Below are 13,121 nucleotides of genomic sequence, written 5' to 3' on the forward strand. Positions count from 1 at the left end.
ACTAAATCACATTGAGCACTAATGCGCGCTTTAACGTGGGAAACAACGAGCAAGACGCAGTAAAGTGTTTTGCAGTAGTTTACCTCTTAGCGGGCACTAATTGTGTGCTTTTTTCTTTTTGTGAGTTGCAAGTTATGAAAATTAGGCGCATGTATTGTAGAATAGGGCAAAGGGCAGATCTGCGCTTAATTCCCAATAATCCAACACCACGAATAATTCAAAATCACAAGGAACCTCAGCACGACTCTTTTCACACAAGCCGTACACTTGTGGCTCGCTTCTGCTGTTCACTGGTTTCAAACTTATAGTGGTTGCAAATACAGGGGTGGCACGACCATTAGGCCACCTGAGGCAGGGGCCTCAGGCAGCACTCTTTCGGGAGCGGCATCTTCGCCTTCCTTCCTGCACCCCGTTCCCTGAGTTTACCTTTTTTCTTTATGTTCCATAAACCAGCAGCAGGAGGTGCGATTCTCATAGGCTGCCATGCCGCCGGCACCCGCCTCTTCTCTTTACTGTGGTCTGCCTCTCTGATGTAACTTCCTGTTTCCTCAGAGGCAGCCGCAGTAGAGAAGAGGCCGGTGTCGGTGGTACGCAGAGTATGGGAATCGCTGTCGCCATCGGCTTTTGTAACAAAGAAAAGAGGTAAACTTGGGGAACGGGGTGGAGGAAGGAAGGAGGATATGCCTGAACTTGGCGGGGCATCTCGGCTCTGCCTCAGGCGACATCTTGCCTTGGGCTGCCCCTGTATAAATACATTTTTTTGCTCTTATTTTATTTAATTTTAGCTTAGGAAAAGTGGCCCTGCACTAGTGGGGGCAGCCGTTTTTGCCACGTGCTAGGGTCCCTTTTGCTGCAGCGGGTAAAAGTGGCCAAGGATGAAATGGCCGTGCTGTAAGTTTGCACTTGAAGTGGCAGTAAGGGCTCCCGAGCTAACCTGGCACTAACCTGCCTGTCTCTAGCAACTGAGAAAATAATATAGAAACACTGCCCCCACTGGCAGCAATGTAGTTGGAGGACTTCTGCTCAGAGGGAACAGTTGTCCCCCCCTGTGTATGCCCCCTTTACAAATCTGCACTATGTAAATTACACGGGCATTTGCAGAATAGCACTTAGGTGTCATCCTGTCATCTACTCATGTAAGTGGGCACATATACATGTATATGTTAGTTTTTTAAACATTGGCATGCAAAATGCATGTGTAGATTCGAGTGCCTGGGTGACAGAATTGACTTCTAATGTCTTCCATACATTATTCCAAAATGTCTCAATTTTCGTCTGTTGCTATACCGTGTGGTAAAAGGTTTCTTCTCACCAAAGCCATCTATACAACTTCCTATTTGTGGAGGTGTCAGGAGTTCGATATATTCTAGGATTTCTTGTTTACATGGAAATAGTTCCCCATTTCCACGTTTCCTTGATGTTTTAATTGGAGATGACAGGTGCAGGTTGCTCACAAGTTAGAGCCAGCCTGGACTTACTGATCACCTTCCCCACATACAGTATCCAAGCAGTACCTTAAACCTTCCTGTGTTATTAAAATCAGTTCACGGTATCGTGAGTCATCTTCCTTCTTTTGGTCATGTCTGCCAAGCTGTCTTTCGTTCAGTGAAAGGCAGTTTGTCAAATTTGGGTTGTTTTTTTTTTTTTTATCTTTAGTTACAGAACCTTGAACAGACCTCAGCCCTTCAGCACAGGGCAATGCTATCAAGTTCCTGTCCTCCGATGACTTTCAATCCTATGCTGGTAGTATTTGTGCTTAGAATGAGTTCCTCTGAGTCAGCGTACGTGAACTCAGCATTTCATCAGCAGCAACCATTGATAGCTGTACACTCAGCACACTAATTACAGTATTAGTAAGGATGACGCTGGGACCACAGGAAGGAATATTGTAAAAGCTGAGAAGGGAAAGCGTCCTTCCCGATGTCACTGTTTTCATCTTATCCCAAGTGAGCAATTTCTGACTCCTGCCTGAAGAATTCATTACTGTACCGGCAGTGGTTGTGACTTCCAAGGCCCAGCTGTCGTGCATTCAGCCTCCAAGCTGTATAGACTTTATTACGGACCCGTTGGGAATCCCACCGTAGACAGGTTCTGCCTGAGAGGGTGACACTGTGGCTGCCTCTGTATTCAGCGCCCTGCTCCGTATAGCAATCATCAGCTGGAACTGGAAAAAGATGACATGGAATGACATTGACATCACAAGCGCCGGCTCCTGCCAGCCCCGACTTTTGCTTTAAGTTGAAAGGAAGGCAGCGTGTACCCACTTTGTGGATCCCTGTTTTTGATGAAGGACAGAGGCCGAACAAAACTAAATTTTTTGGTTTCAGCAGAAACCAAATCTGCGGCCAAAATCTGCTGTTTGGTTTTGACCTAAACCAAAGCCAAAACCTGCACCCCTTCCCCTCTCTCCATCCCTCCCCCCCCCCCCCCCCCCCCCGGTGACCAGACAGACTTTTCCTCCCAGACCCACCTGTCAGCTCCCCCTGAGCCTACCTTAAACCCTAGTGGTCTAGTGGCCTAACCAGGGCACCAGCTATCCTCAGCCACTCCTACCCCTGACACCTTCATTGTCAAAATGACTGTTGAGATCTTCAGTGGCATTATTGCAAGACTGCTGCTAAAAATCACGGCAGCCATTTTGACAGTGGAGCCGGAATAGGCAGGAGAGACTGCAGATCACTCCTGCCTCAGTTAGGCCACTAGACCACCAGGGCTCCCAAGGTAGGCTCAGGGAGAGCTTAGTGATTGTAGGCAGTGGCCTTCTGTGGTTCACTGCCACCCGGGGCGGATCGCTGCTGCACACCCCCCCGCCCAGCTGCAGGGCAACATGACACCCCCCCCCCCGACCCAGTCCCCACCTGTCTACCAGCTCCGTCCACCCGGCGCCTCGCGTGACTCTGCACTGCTGTAAAAGAAGAAAATCGCCTCGTCGGCCCTTCCCTCACTGTTTCCCGCCCTCTGATGTAACGTCCTATTTCCTCGAGGGCGGGACAGAGTGAGGGAAGGGCCGACGAGGCGATTTTCTTCTTTTACAGCAGTGCAGAGTCCCCCGCCCTTGGTACGCCACTGATTGTAGGAGAGTGCCAGTGGTTTTGGTCGGGGGATGGGGTGTTTCAGTTTCAGCTGAAAATGCACAGGCATTTTTGTCTAAAACCGAAACCAAAACATAGCTGAATTCGAATTTTGGGCCAGTTTCAGCCTCTAATGAAGGACATACCTTTAGAGCATGTTGGGATGTTGCAGTATTCCCAGGTATACTGATTTCCTTTGAAGACATGGCACCAGGGCTTTGAGTCCTTGTCTGGATTTCTGAAAGATAAATAGTAAATCTGTAATCCAAATTCCAGGACACAACACATTACACACAGCATCTGCTTAGGGTTACCATACGTCCGGATTTACCCGGACATGTCCTCTTTTTGAGGGCATGTCCGGGGCAACCGGGCGGGTTTTGCCAATCTGCCCATTTGTCCGGATTTCTGGACAAACGGGCAGGCTGGTGGACGGACAGATGGCCCGCCAGCCTGCCCACTTGTCCAGAAATCTGGACAAATGGGCAGATTGCTAGCCTCCCCTCCCCTTACTTACTAGTGCCCTGGTCGTCTAGTGACCTCTTCTGCCTTCGGGGCAGGAAAGAGCCCCCTCTTTCCTGCCCGGAGCGCTGCCCTGTATGCATCCTTCCTGTTGGTGATCCTTGGCGCTGATTCAAAATGGCCGCCAAGAGTTGAAGTGACCTCGTGAGACTTCAACTCTCGGCGACCATTTTGAATCAGCGCTGAGGATCACCAACAGGAAGGATGCATGCAGGGCAGCACTCCGGGCAGGAAAGAGGGGGCTCTTTCCTGCCCCGAAGAGGTCACTAGACCACCAGGGCAGTAGTAAGGTAAGGGGAGGGGGGTGACGGGGTATGTGACAGGGGGAGGGGAAAATGTGACAGGGGCGGAGCAAGGTGTGAAAGGGGGTGGGCAGGATGTGTGGTTGGGGCGGGGCATGTGTCCTCCTTTTTGGGGGACAAAATATGGTAACCCTACATCTGCTAATCTTGTTTTCTTGCAGCACATCTCTCTCCTCAAAAGTCAGTTCGTTTAAGGGGTCATTAATAACAGATAATTGTTATTTACTACAGGACCCTGTGCTGAATTACATGTATTAGAGGTGTTAGCATGAGTTGGCCGTTAGCAAATGAGCCTCTCCTTTAGTAAATCTAGATCAACCTGCAGCACTTTTGAGCTTCAAACTTTCATTCCTCCCTCCCTCTCCAAACCTGGTGACCCCTAGGCCCGCTTTACCTGCAGTAATTGTGATTTCCTAGTCCCAGCAGGGCTGCATCTCGCCTCCTGGCATTGTACCGTTTCTGGGCCAGGGCCTTCAGGTTCCAGTTTAAACATGTGGCTCCACTTTCACCAACATTCCAGGTTCCCCTGTATGTTTCCCCAGAGTTCTGGTAACAGGTCTTCAGTGTATCTGTGGGAAAAAAAATAAGGAATTCAAACCTGAGTCAAACCCTATTCAGGGCTGGCCCAACCACTAGGTGGACGAGGCATCCACCTAGGATGGAACCATTTGGGGGCAGCACACTTGTGACCAGGGGCGTATCTGCGTGGGGCCACAGGGGCCTGGGCCCCCGCAGATTTTGCCCCGGACCCCCCTACCGCCGTTAACCCTCCCTCCCCCGCCTACCGCCGTCACCTACCCCGAGGTCCGCTTCCTCCGGCTTTTTAAAATATTGCTTCAGCTGGCGGGGGACCCCAACCCCCCGCCAGCCCAGCCGCGATCTTTAACTTTTTCATCCTCGTCGTGCAGCGCGCTGTGAAAGCTGCATGCATCTTTAGTTCCAGTTGGATGGAGTCTGACGTCACAGCACGTTGACGTTACAACGTGCTGCGACGTCAGACTCCATCCAACTGGATCTAAAGATGCATGCAGCTTTCACAGCGCGCTGCACGACGAGGATGAAAAAGTTAAAGATCGCGGCTGGGCTGGCGGGGAGTTGGGGTCCCCCGCCAGCTGAAGCAATATTTTAAAAAGCCGGAGGAAGCGGACCTCGGGGTAGGTGACAGCGGTAGGCGGGGGAGGGAGGGAGTGTTAACGGTGGTAGGGGGGGGTTAACGGCGGTGGGGGGCTATAATGTGCCCCCTCACTCTAGCCCCTGCCCCCCCTACCGCCGAACCTCAGATACGCCCCTGCTTGCGACAATCAACGTGTCTATGTTTAGCATCTCCCCATCCTCTCCCCAGGCTGTTCATTGGCTTCCCTTTCTTGCCGTACCACCCAGTGGCGTAGCCAGACCTGACATTTTGGGTGGGCCCAGGGCTAATATGGGTGGGCACTGTGTATATAGGTATGAGTAGTGTTTCTTGGGATACTACAAAATAATGCCTTAGAATGCACTTGATGATGAATTTCTAAGTAATCTGCCCAACAGCTGCCCTGCATCAATATAAACCATACACATTCTTAATGGAAAAAATAAATATTTTTAAATATAGCTACATTAAGTCTACTATAATGGCAAACATCTCAACGCACATGACAGGATTCTGCAATATAATTACAAACACTCTATCAAAAAACAGGGAAAATCAAACTAGATAAATCAAAATTCTACCTTACTAAGAAGTTTGAAAATAAACAATTAGTTTGCGGGTGTCTCCCAGAAGTGAAAAAAAGACTCCGGCACGGGAATCTTTAATAATCAATTAATCCAAATGGAACCTCAAAGCTCCTAACAGGGAAAACGCAATGTATTAAAACAATCCCTGTGATTTCAGGAGTCCATTACTATCACTGGTTCCCATAAGGAGGAAAAGGGGAAAAAACATCAGACATAAAAAAATCATTATAAATAAAACAAATGAATTGAAAAACTCCTTTCCTCCTTAGTAATCACCTGGTAAGAGACCCCAACCACCAAACTAACACAGACTAAACCTAGCCCGTCTAGGTATAACAGACTATATGAATAACCCCAACTACACAAAAAGCAGCCCAAAATAGAAACCCCGGCGGAACCAGCTCAATAACTAAATAACTAAACAGGCCAGTCAATGGAGGCGTGGCCTAGTGGTTAGGGTGGTGGACTTTGGTCCTGGGGAACTGAGTTCAATTCCCGGCACAGGCAGCTCCTTGTGACTCTGGGCAAGTCACTTAAACCTCCATTGCCTGCCGCATTGAGCCTGCCATGAGTGGGAAAGCGCGGGGTACAAATGTAACAAAAATAAAATAGATACTATTGGAGATTCTAGATGGAATGTTGCTACTATTGGAGATTCTACATGGAATGTTGCTAGCAACATTCCATGTAGAAGGCTGCGCAGGCTTCTGTTTCTGTGAGTCTGACGTCCTGCACGTACGTGCAGGACGTCAGACTCGCAGAAGCCTGCGCGGCCACATTGGTGATCTGCAAGGGCCAACTTCTACATGGAATGTTGCTAGTGGAATAGCAACATTCCATGTAGAATCTCAAATAGTAGCAACAGTGGAGGAGTGGCCTAGTGGTTAGGATGGTGGACTTTGGTCCTGGGGAACTGAGTTCAATACCTACTTCAGGCACAGGCAGCTCCTTGTGACTCTGGGCAAGTCACTTAACCCTCCATTGCCCCATGTAAGCCGCACTGAGCCTGCCATGAGTGGGAAAGTGCGGGGTACAAATGTAACAAAAATAAAAAATAAATGTTCCGGGCCTTACCAAATCTCTATATACCAGAATAAGTCTGGGTACATCACATTGAACTGAAATGAATTTTTTTGATAATGTGGGGTATTAGAACAAATAAATAAATATGTAAAGACCACAGGAAATCTGTGCAGAGCAGTCCAGCTTGAAAAGCTCCAAAAATCTAAGCACACTTACCTATTTCACACTGCTTCCCAGTAAAGCCTCTTTGACAACGGCAATAAAAATCAGGGAAGTAAAGGCCCTGTTTGCAGCGTCCCCCATTGTAACACATCTTTTCTGTACAATCTATAGAAGAGAAAGAAAGCGGTAGAATGGTTCCAACAACAGCAGAACATATTTCATCCTTATCTGGGCCAACTGAAATACTAGCTTTACTGCCGCTCACAGATAACCCAGTAAGACTTCTCACTCTACCTACCTGTGACGGGTACAGTGTGGCACTGCGGCTGACTATTTTCACACCGGCAGTACTCCATGCGACGACCAGCAGGACGTAGCCATGTCTCCCCTTGCTGGTAAATCTCAGAAGAAGAGGCTTCTCTACAAGTGACTGTAATCAAACAGGAAGACACTCTTTAGAAAGAATGGATCCACAAAGGCTTAGCAACAGCGGTAATTGGGAAGCAAAGTCAGTGCTGGGCAGACATCTACGGTCTGCGCCCTGAAAATGGCAAGGACAAATCAAGGTCAGGTGTACATATACAGAATCACATACAATGAGTTTATCTTGTTGGGCAGACTGGATGGGTCGTACAGGTCTTTATCTGCCATCATCTACTATGCTACCATGTAGAGCTGAAGCAATGAGGCCACGGCCACCCTATTCCTCTGTCCACCATGAAGACTGGGCGTTACCCAGTCCCTTTCACTATAAGGCAGAGGCCTATTGATCCCTACTTCATCCCTCTTTTCTATGAGGCCAGGCCCACACCCACAATAACGTATTCCTTCCACACACACTATAATGCAGTAATTCTCCCTTTAGAGAACCTCTCCCTGTGGTATGGGGGGGTTTCCATGAAACATAGATTCTCTGTCAACAAGCAGGATAATTAGACACACTAGTGGATGATGTCATCTGAGGGCAGAAGACTTTTATACAGAAAGGCACAACAAACTGGAACGTCTCATCCACTGTAAACTTTGCAAACATAGCATCGCTGTACCAGAAAAGCACTGGGGATCATGATCCTAAGAGACTTATGCAAAATGAAGAGGTTATGATCACCTGAGACATCCCCATTCCGACCGACAAAAAGCTGCATGCAAGGAATCTGGACAACGTGCTAAAAGAGAAATATCATTTATCATAGGAGGTGTCAGTCCCAAGCCATTGCTCTGTGAATCATGTGGAGAGAGAAAAGACCCTCAGCTACCAAGAAAACGTGGCAGAAGGATACAGACAGGCCTGATTAAAAGGAATTTTCAACACATTTGGTTACGTTGCCAATCCTGCTTATAATCGAACGAGAAAAACGCCCAAGTTCCGACCTAACTCGGGAGATGGACGTTTATCTCAGAAAAACGAATAACGTGGTATAATCGAAAGCCGAACTTGGACGTTTTCAACTGCACTCCATCGCGGAAGCGTACAAAGTTGACGGGGGCGTGTCAGAGGCGTGGCGAAGGTGGAACTGGGGCGTGGTTATCGGCCGAGGAGAGATGGGCGCCTTTCGCCGATAATGGAAAAAAGTATGCGTTTGTAGCTAGAATTTAGGGCACTTTTCCTGGACCCTGTTTTTTCACAAATAAGGCCCCAAAAAGTGCCCTAAATGACCAGATTACCACCGGAGGGAATCGGGGATGACCTCCCCTGACTCCCCCAGTGGTCACTAACCCCCTCCCACCACAAAAAAATGATGTTTCACAACTTTTTATTTTCACCCTCAAATGTCATACCCACCTCCCTGGCAGCAGTATGCAGGTCACTGGAGCAGTTATTAGGGGGTGCAGTGGACTTCAGGCAGGTGGACCCAGGTCCATCCCCCCTCCTACCTGTTACAATTGTGCTGCTTAATGCTTAGTCGTCCAACCCCCCCCCCCAAACCCACTGTACCCACATGTAGGTGCCCCCCTTCACCCCTTAGGGCTATAGTAATGGTGTAGACTTGTGGGCAGTGGGTTTTGAGGGGGATTTGGGGGGCTCAACACACAAAGGAAGGGTGCTATGCACCTGGGAGCTCTTTTACCTTTTTTTTTGGTTTTGTCAAAGTGCCCCCTAGGGTGCTCGGTTGGTGTCCTGGCATGTGAGGGGGACCAGTGCACTACAAATCCTGGCCCCTCCCACAAACAAATGCCTTGGATTTATTCGTTTTTGAGCTAGGCGCTTTCATTTTCCATTATCGCTGAAAAACAAAAACGCCCAGCTCACAAATTGTCGAATAAAACATGGACGTCTATTTTTTTCGAAAATACGGTTCGGTCCGCCCCTTCACGGACCCGTTCTCGGAGATAAACGCCCATGGAGATAGACGTTTTCGTTCGATTATGCCCCTCTATATATGTATCATCTTATGAACTCCAGGAGGAAGTTCTCTTTGGCATGATGCAAGTACTACGGTGAACAACAGTTTGAAAGACTACGGTAATACTCCATATCACCTAGCTTAGTGTACGCGCAGAAAAATGAACGATTTGGAGACAGAACCCTCGGAATTAGCATAATGGGGCTTTCAGATCACATGTGAGTATTCCCACATGTTGCTGCCCCTAATCTGGTACCTCAGTTTCTTTCTAGCATTCAAATTGCTGGACACGAAAAGCCCTTTCGCCCTGGAGCCTTCTGATTGACATCTTTTTCCTCATTTTAGTTTACAGTAATTTTTCTTAGTTTACAGTTCATTTTTCTTTTATCTTTTTAAGTTTAAGAGGCCAATTTACAAAGCTGCTGCAATGGGTAAAAAGGTCGAAAAAAAGAGAAATGGCTGTGCGGTAAATTCATACTTGCCACATAGCTATTTCGGGGTCAGCATTTACCACCAGCCACTGAGGTGGCGGTAAGGGTTCCCGCGGTAACCCGGCAATAACCGGGCAGCACACAACGTTGCCTGATTACTGCTGGGCAACACCCTACGGAAATATTTTTTCAATATTTCTACTAGTGCCAGAAATGACACGCACTGGGGGTAGAACTACCTCCGGCATCCACGTTGGGCCGGCAGTTGTTCCGGGTTGCCACATGGCAACCCTTTAGCAAAAGGACCCCTAAATGCCCCAAGTGCTTTAAAAATAATCCTGAATTTGAATTAGCTTCCTTCCATAGACGATCGGTAGCCAACTGTTCTGGGGAGGCTAAAGGGGGCGGAGCTTACCTCTGTCTCCGTGGAAGCGACGTCAAGTCGCTGCCATGGGCAGAACTTACCTCCGTACTCTCCATGGAAGCGACATCAAGTCGCTGCCATGGAAGTAAAAAAGATAACACACACACGCACGCGCGGAGGGTGGGAGGGCGGGCTGGGGGGGTCACAAAACGGAAGTCCACGATTGGGCTGGGGAGGCTTAGCCTCCCCAAGCCTCTTATACAGGGCGCCTATGCTTCCTTCCTCTTCAGGATAGCTACAAAGAAGCTGTGCGTCAGGAAATGGCCGACATATAACAAGAAAAAGGGATTCTCTGATAGACACAAAATTTATATCCTCTGCTTAGGTCCCACACTTAATGAAGAAAAACTGAGTAGAAACACAGACTAGCAGAGCTTTTGGCAACAGCAGCTTCTCAGCAAGAAATGAAATCCTCCACACCAAAAAAACAGAACACCAGACAAAAGGATCTGAACCCTGGCTGGGCCAAACAGATTCCTCCAAACCAGTTGCTTGAGCAGCCCAGCAGCCCCTCGAAGACAATGCACTCCAACAAAGAAACAAGACCAGAAGGAGACAAAGGCTCTCGGGCCTGATCTGCAAACACAACAATGCCAACACAAAGAGAATGGCTTTGAAAAACACCACAAGAAAGCATCAGTACCAAGATCTAGGTACAGTTCTTCAACCAAGCCTTTAATTGAAGAAGTAACTAACTTGTTAGTCTCACTCACACACACAAGGATTGACTCGGGCTGCACATACTGCAGCAGGACATGTTTATCCACTCCTACCCTAGCTGAGATGATATTTAACCATCTCTCTGACCTCATGTGCAACTTTCTTCAAATCAATTACCTTACTTTCTAATTCTTCCTACTTTCTTACTCATCTATATGTCACAACTTTGTCTTACCCTTCACTACCAATTATAATATTCTAGTACATAATTGTGTTGTCATTGCAAGTAGTATACCATGCCATACTTTGTATTGTTGTTCGAAAATTTTTCTGCTCTAATTGCCCCCTGCTCATGTTTGATCTATTTTTACAGTACACCGCCTTGAGTGAATTCCTTCAAAAAAGGCGGTAAATAAATCCTAATAATAATAATAACAGAAAGATGAAACTGTGCAGATGCAGTGCCAAAGCAGGTACACCCATGACTGACACCATGACTCAGTGCAGTGAAACAGATTATTGGTGCTAAGAGAAGACAGCATGTTTCCAGTGTCAGAAATGCAGCGCCAAAGAACAAGGTTCAGTAGGAACATCAATGGCAATTCATCGATTCCCAAACTATGTCATCAAGAAATACAGAACAACTCTGGCACAACCCAGGCGGTTAGCTTGGCAGAGTTTAAAAAGGGGTTAGACGGTTTCCTAAAGGACAAGTCCATAAACCACTAGTAAATGGACTTGGGAAAAATCTACAATTCCAGGAATAACATGTATAGAATGTTTGTACGTTTGGGAAGCTCGCCAGGTGCCCTTGGCCTGGATTGGCCGCTGTCGTGGACAGGATGCTGGGCTCGATGGACCCTTGGTCTTTTCCCAGTGTGGCATTACTTATGTACTTATGTCCTCTACTTGGCTCACTTTTATTACATAGAGCAGTGATTTAACCTATTGTGATGTCATAGTGGCTCATTCCACCAATAAGAGCCAACCTCATTAGTGATGTCACAATGGCTTGATTGTATAGAACGTTTGTACGTTTGGGAAGCTCGCCAGGTGCCCTTGGCCTGGATTGGCCGCTGTCGTGGACAGGATGCTGGGCTCGATGGACCCTTGGTCTTTTCCCAGTGTGGCATTACTTATGTACTTATGTACTTAACCCACATCTCTACCTACAATATTAGTACCAGAGAGAGAGAGACAATATCATTAATTTTAGGTACATCCAATTGCCCCCACCATGAAATATTCAAAAGGGGATCATCCACAGTTTCCATTACTGCAGCCCTATTCAACTCCTTGGTATTTTCAGCTTATAGAATACGCTTAGTCGGCACTGATTTCCACATCGATTTTTTAGGTGTCACATACAGAATCTCCCCCTTAACCACCAGGCCATTAGAAGTGGTTTGTACACCCCAGAGGAACAAAGGATTTCATTCAAGATATTGTCTCATAATGAAAAGTCATGAGACCGGTGCCTGATCCTTGACTTCAAGGGACCAGAAAAAAATTCCTCCTTAAACAGAAATTTAAAATGCATTCCCTAAGACAAAGATTAGCCATGCTCATTGGATCTCAAAAATGTGCTTACACATATACCCATCCACACAAGTCACAGAAAGATTCTGCATTTTACAGTACACAGTCAGTATAGGATATTACTGTTTGGTCTTTCCTCTGTGCCACGAGTCTTCATGAAATGCCTAAAAGGGCAAGTCTATAACTTGGTGTCTACACTTAAACATATCACTTACGCACATCTCAGGTGCCATAATTAGTAGTTAAACACATAAGAGGAGCTTTGCTAACTGCATTTTGAACTGAATCAGACTTAGAAAGAGAGAGAGATTCTCTGTGTCTGAGAGCTGTTCCTTGCCTAAGCAATTATCATTGAACTAAAGAGTGAATAAATAAACTGAGGCTCATTCTTCACAGCATAACCACAGAGGATTTATATATATATATATAATTTTTTTTATATTTGTTACATTTGTACCACGCGCTTTCCCACTCATGGCAGGCTCAATGCAGCTTACCTATTATATACAGGTACTTATATTTGTACCTGGGGCAATGGAGGGTTAAGTGACTTGTCCAGAGTCACAAGGAGCTGCCTGTGCCTGAAGTGGGAATTGAACCCAGTTCCCCAGGACCAAAGTCCACCACACTAACCACTAGGCCACTCCTCCACTAGCAACATTCCATGTAGAAGCCTGCCCTTGCAACCGCGCAGGCTTCTGTTTCAGTGAGTCTGACGTCCTGCACGTATGCACGTATACATCGAGGTGGTGGAGATGAAAACGGTAGCGGAATTCAAGCATGCGTGGGATAAACATAAAGGAATCCTGTGCAGAAGGAATGGATCCTCAGAAGCTTAGCCGAGATTGGGAGGCGGGGCTGGTGTTTGGGTGGTGGGGCTAGTTCTGGGCAAGACTTCTATGGTCTGTGTCCTGAAAATGGGG

General features: G+C 47.2%; 1 protein-coding gene across 1 annotated transcript in view; it reads right to left on the minus strand.

Moving 5' to 3' along the window:
• PLAT (plasminogen activator, tissue type) overlaps window positions 1-13,121 on the minus strand; it is a 64,218-nt gene that overhangs the window by 15,170 nt on the left and 35,927 nt on the right. Inside the window, exons 4-8 of the mRNA XM_030202067.1 lie at window positions 7,098-7,229; window positions 6,854-6,964; window positions 4,290-4,464; window positions 3,218-3,309; window positions 1,990-2,164 (exon numbers count right to left, since the gene is read on the minus strand). Of these exons, the coding sequence (XP_030057927.1) occupies window positions 1,990-2,164; window positions 3,218-3,309; window positions 4,290-4,464; window positions 6,854-6,964; window positions 7,098-7,229 (685 nt within the window). The remainder of the gene's footprint in view (window positions 1-1,989; window positions 2,165-3,217; window positions 3,310-4,289; window positions 4,465-6,853; window positions 6,965-7,097; window positions 7,230-13,121) is intronic.

The sequence above is a fragment of the Microcaecilia unicolor genome, chromosome 4 (genome assembly GCF_901765095.1).
Source record: "Microcaecilia unicolor chromosome 4, aMicUni1.1, whole genome shotgun sequence".
NCBI classification, from domain to species: Eukaryota; Metazoa; Chordata; class Amphibia; order Gymnophiona; family Siphonopidae; genus Microcaecilia; species Microcaecilia unicolor.